General features: G+C 45.4%; 1 protein-coding gene across 1 annotated transcript; it reads right to left on the bottom strand.

Annotated features, from left to right (window-relative positions):
* Positions 1 to 3095: 3095 nt before the first annotated feature.
* On the bottom strand, positions 3096 to 4067 carry LOC102463023 (olfactory receptor 52N4-like). Its single transcript, XM_006110228.3, has one exon. The coding sequence runs from the start codon at positions 4065 to 4067 to the stop codon at positions 3096 to 3098; it is 972 nt and encodes a 323-aa protein (XP_006110290.3).
* Between the last annotated feature and the right edge of the window lie 1933 nt (positions 4068 to 6000).

The raw sequence follows: 6000 nt of genomic DNA, 5'->3' as shown, positions 1-6000 counted from the left end.
TGCGTCTCTCGATTCCAGCATGTCAGGCCAGGATCGGTCACTCAATTCCTCGGAAAGACGAATACGAAGCTGGGTGTTCCTATGTGGACCCTAGGAGGCAACTACCTAACCCGATCAGCAGGTAGATGGTAGATTGACGCACAAATTGAGTGTGCTTCTGGGCCCATCTTAATACTTGTGGGGTCATGTATTCTCTTTCTTATGTAAGGCACCAAACTGTGCTCGTTCGTCTTTGTGACACCAGCTCTTACAAGGGAGTTGTGAACTTAATTTACACCTGTAAGAGAGATAACTAAATTGGGAGTACTGGAGAATCTTTTCTCAGTGGGAGATTCCTCTCCCAGGGATGGTTGTGTGATCGTATTAACATAGGTGCCAGCCATGGGCAGTTTCTCACAGCCCCTAGGTCAGTAATATGATTGACCACCCTCTCTTATCAGCGTTTACAGTAATCCAGGATCACGATGAGCCAGCATATCCGGGCCTCTGTCAAGGCCTCAAGGCCTATGCTGATATTCTTGCTCTCTGTGTCCTGTGTGCTCCAGGCACATTAGAGGGACAAGCAAGATGGATGTGACAGGGAGTGGGAGGGCTTTGTCTGGCTACACATGGGATAAGAGGGAAGGTCCTTTCTTGGATTGAGAACTGGTTAAAAGACAGAAACCAAAGGGTAGGAATAAATGGTACATTTTCAAAATGGACAGGGCTAACTACTGACGTCCCCCGTAGGTCAGTCCTGGGACCAATCCTGTTCAACTTATTCATAAATGATCTGGAGAAAGGGATAAGCAGCAAGGTGGTAAAGTTTGAGGATGATACTAAACTGTTTAGGATAGTCAAGACAGAAGCAGACTGTGAAGAACTTCAAAAAGATCTCACCAAACTGAGTAAGTGGGCAACAAAATGACAAATGAAATTTAAGGTGGATAAGTGTAAACTAATGCATGTTGGAAAAAATAACCCCAACTATACGTACAGTAAGATGGGGGCTAATTTGTCTACGACAATCAGGAAAGAGATCTTGAAGTTATAGTGGATAGTTCTCTGAAAACTTCCATGCAGTGTGCAGCGTAGGTCAAAAAGGCAACTAGGATGTTAGGAATTATTAAGAAAGGGATAGAAAATAAGACCCAGAATATCTTACTGCCCCCTGTATAAAACTATGGCACGCCCACATCTTGAACACTGTGTACAGATGTGGTCGCCTCACCTCAAAAAAGATAATTTGGCCTTAGAAAAGGTTCAGAAAAGGGCAACTAAAATGATTAGGTGTTTGGAATGGGTCCGAGATGAAGAGAGATTAAAGCAAGTGGGACTTTTCAGTTTAGAAAAGAGGAGACTGAGGGGGAATATGATAGAGGTCTATAAAATCATGAGTGGTGTGGAGAGGGCGAATAAAGAAAAGTTATATATTAGTTCCCATAATAGACGAACTAGAGGACACCAAATGAAGTTAATGGGTAGCAGGTTTAAAACTAATAAAAGAAAGTTCTTCTTCACACAGCACGTAGTCAACCTGTGGAACTCCTTGTGAAGGCTAGGACTATAACAGAGTTTAAAGAGAAGCTAGATAATTTCATGGAGGTTAGGTCCATAAAAGTCTATTGGCCAGGGGATAGGAATGGTGTCCCTGGCCTCTGTTTGTCAGACGCTGGAGAAGGATGGCAGGAGACAATTCGCTTGATAATTTGGTCCACCACCTCTGGGGCACCTGGTGCTGGCCACTGTCGGCAGACAGGCTAGTGGGTAGGTGGACATTTGGTCTGACCCAGTACGGCCGTTCTTATTTTCTTATGAACCGTTCTTATGAACCTCTTGGGCCCAACAATCTAGCTAGTTTTGTAGCCACGTTACACTCCATTTATCCAATGCATGATTCCTTAATTACTGGGAAGAATATTGTGGGAGACCGTATCATAAGCTTTGCTAAAGTCATATCGAAAACTTCACCACCTCCATTGAGCCAGTTACGTCATCATAGAAACTAATCAGATTGTTCATGAATGATTTGCTCTTGGTGAATCCAGGTTGACTATTCCTGATGATATTCCCCTCTTCCAAGTACTTGGTTTTTTTCTGAGGACTTACGTGAGGCTGACTGATCTGTAGTTTCCTGGATTGTCCTTCTTCCCTTTTTTAAAGATGGGCACTATATTTGTCTTTTTCAAAAATGGGACCTCTCCCGATCTCCATCAGTTTTCAAACATAATGGCCAAAGGCTCTACAATGACATTTCCCAACTGCCTCAGTAACGTTGGATGCATGAAATCCAGACCCATGGATTCGTGTATATCTAGCTTTCCTAAATCATTCCTGACCAGCTCTTTCTCCATCAAGGGCTGCCCACCTCCTTCCCATACTCTGTTGCCTAGTGCAGTAGTCTGGGAGCTTACCTTGTCTGTGAAGACAGAAGCAAAAAAAGCATTGATACTTCAGCTTTTCCCACATCATCTGTCACTAGCCTACCTCCCTCATCCAGTAAGGGCTCTACACCCTCCATGATCACCCTCCTATTGCTAAGATCTCTGTAGAAACCTTTCTTCTTACCCTTCACATCTCTTGCTAGCTGGAATTCCATATATGCTTTTGCCTTCCTGATTACGCCTCTACGTGTTCAAGCAATATATTTATACTCCCCCCACGTCACCTGTCCATGTTTCCACTTCTCATAAGCTTCCTTTTTTTGTTGAAACTCACCAGGGATTTCCCTGGCAAGCCAATCTGGTCACCTAACATATTTGCTTTTCTTAGTGTGCATTGGGACCTTTCTGTAACATCACTTGGCCAACTTTCAATCAACTTCTAATATCAAAGGTGTCCAGACTCAAAGTTTTCACCCATTATTTTCTTTCATTCTTACTTATTTACTTCTCTGTCCTCTCCTCCCATTCTGAGATGCAGAAACTGCCACCTAGATTTTGACCTTGTACCTAAAAGCCTGATTTCAAATGAATTATTAACTATTGAGCATTGTATTACAATTATTCATGGTGAATGCTCTTAAATTGTGTGATTGCCATTAGCTTGATCGTATGCTGGAGTACACAGCCCTCGAATCCAGGGTCACACAGTCCATTTCTCAATAAGTAGACGTGTCATGTGGTTTTATAGTCAGTGATGCCAATCAAGAACCTTCTGCAGATGAATGCAACCACTTCCTCACGAAGCTCTTTGGTTTTGATTCCATACACGATAGGGTTGAGCATGGAGGGTAGGAGGTAAATGAGATTGGACAAAATAATGTGCACAGAAGGTGCGATACCTTCACCGAACCGGTACGCCAGAATGGAGAAGAGGCCAGGAGGATAAGCCATGAGTATCACAAGGATGTGGGCGGTGCAGGTGCTGAGGGCTTTCTGGTGGGCTGTTTTGGAGGACATTCGGAGGACGGCCCTGGTGATTAGCACATAGGATATTGCAATGACTGTCATATCAAACCCAGTGGAAACACATGCCAACACCAAGCCGTACATTCTGCATCCTGTGATGTCCCCACAGGACAACATTGACACAGCCATCGTTTCACAGTACGTGTGGGGGATAATGCGATTGTCACAGAATGGCATCCGACTCAGGAGCACAGACAAGGGCACAATATAGAGAACAGCTCTTACCACACACACTAGGCCTAGCTTAGCGACTCGTGCATTGGTCAGGATGCTCGTGTATCTCAGAGGGTTACATATGGCAACACAGCGATCAACGGCCATTGTCATTAGGACCCCTGAGTGCATAGTAGCACTTACCGGCAAGAAGAAAGCCTGGGCCAGGCAGGCAGCCAGAGTGATGCTTTTCAAATTGAACCAAAATATCCCCAGGGCCCTTGGGATGATTGTGGTAGGTATGATCATGTCTGAGACTGCCAACATGCCGATCAGCAGGTACATCGGTTTGTGCAATCTCTGCTCTTTGGCCACAATAGACAGTACTGTGAAATTTGCCAACAGAGCTGTCATGTAGAATGCAGCAAAAGGGATAGAAATCCAGATATGAGCATCTCCCAGGCCAGGGATGCCCATTAGGATGAATGTTGGCGGGTCATAGCCGGTGAAGTTGGAAGTTTCCATGAAAGAGTCGATGCATTAGTAGGGCACAGAAATGTACACGGGTCCTTTGAAGGGACAGAAACACAGAAAAGTGGATTAGACACTTTTTAAAATAGTATCCTGAATACTGTAGAGCTATTAACAGTCTCCAATGGGGAATGGCCATTTTGGTGATATTTACAGACACTTTCAGATAATGTTGGTCATAGTCAAGTTTGGAGAAGTCCTCAGCAAGCTAGGTGAATGGGCAGCACACTGGAAGAGGAATTTCATTCTCAATAAGTTAAATGTGTTGGATCTTGGGACAGAAAAGCATGAACTTAAATGTTTTAACAGAGTTCCAATTTAAGTGTATAAACTCTGAACAGGGACTTGGGCATCATGGTACACTCGGCTCTGGGAAACCCAGGTCACAGTGCTAACATGGACCTAAAATAAGCAAAACCGTATGATCCAGGAGGAGAGGGATCGGAAATCTGACCTTTATGTTTAAGGTAGAGTTCTCACACATTCTCCTGTCAATTTTTCTTTGGGCCAAAGAAGTACATGGTGAGTGTAATCAATCCAGTTACATAGTCCCCTACAGGTGGGTTTAGAATGATCTCATTGAGACCAAAATTTGACCCCCAATATTATCATTAGGCCAGCAGAGTGCACTGTAGCACCTGCCTGAAAGAAAGCTGGGAGAGGCAGCTAGGCAGAGTAAGGCTTTTCAAATTGAACCAAAATATTCACAGTGCCCTTCAGCGTATTTACCTCTCCCCCCAGCTCAGTGTCATGCATGAACTTAGTGAGGATTCTATCCACCCCGTTATCCAGGTCATGAATAAAGATGGTGAACGAAAACTGCCCCAGAACCAACCCTTGGTGCATTCCACTTGATACCAACTGCCAACCAGACATCGAACTGTTGATCACTATCAGTTGACTTCCTTAACTTGCTGGCAAGAATACTGTGGGAGACCTTTATCAAAATACTTGCTAAGGCCAACGTAGATCACGTCCACCACCATCCCTATGTCCATAGAGCCAGTTACCTTGTCATAGAAGGCAGTCAGTTTGGTCAGGGATGACTTGTCCTTGGTGAATCCACGTTGACCATTCCTGATCACTTTCCCCTCTTCCAAGTGTCTCAAAATGGATTCCTTGGTGTGTACCTCAGCCCGTACCTACAGTCTCCAGCATTGCCCACCAGCCTGAGTTCAACCACACTTTTCCTCTTTAACCTCAAGTGCTGGACACTTGCCCATGTGTAACCCCCCACACCTCAAATTGCCTAATGCTGCTGCACAGTGGTCCCCTCACCTGGAACTAAAACCAGGGGTCAGACTCCACAGTGAGAGCTCATAGAAACAAGTCCCTAGTCTGGGTGAAATTCAGTGTCTGTCTGCACTGAGAAAAGCCCTCACGGCTGGACCACGTACCATTTCTGACGTATTTTTCCCCCAGATCCGATCCCAAAGGATCGAACTTGCAACCCTGGGTTTAGCAGGTGGATGCTCAAAATGCTGAGCTACTCCTCCCTCCCAGTAAAAAGTAGCCTATCTTTCTGGGGTCAAAGGGAGCCTCAGCAATGGCTGCGCCTGGTCAGGGAATGAGAGGGAGGGACACAGGGGGAAGAAGAGAGGATGCAGAGACTAAAAGGAGCCAGCATGACTCACTTTCCTCACAAGGACACACAGCTTTCATGTACTGCAGCCTGTCAGACACCCAACAGAGCTTCCTGAGGCTGCTTCTCTGTGCTGGGAATTGCTGACATGGCCACGAGCCTGTGGTGGGGTGGCTCGTGGACGGCGGGTGGTCAGCTTGGAAGACATTGTCAGAGACAGTCTGCTACAGTGCTGTCCGTGTCCCTTTACAGTCCAAGACACTGCCCTGTGGCCGGAGGAAATGCTGGAATGCAGGAATCCTGGAAATGGCAAAGATGCTTAATAACTTCTTTGTTTTGGTCTTC

This window comes from Pelodiscus sinensis, chromosome 1 (genome assembly GCF_052426305.1).
Source record: "Pelodiscus sinensis isolate ZL-2025 chromosome 1, ASM5242630v1, whole genome shotgun sequence".
In the NCBI taxonomy this organism is placed as follows: domain Eukaryota; kingdom Metazoa; phylum Chordata; order Testudines; family Trionychidae; genus Pelodiscus; species Pelodiscus sinensis.
Note: the sequence above shows the minus strand (reverse complement) of the source record. Positions and strands in the feature narration are given on the sequence as shown.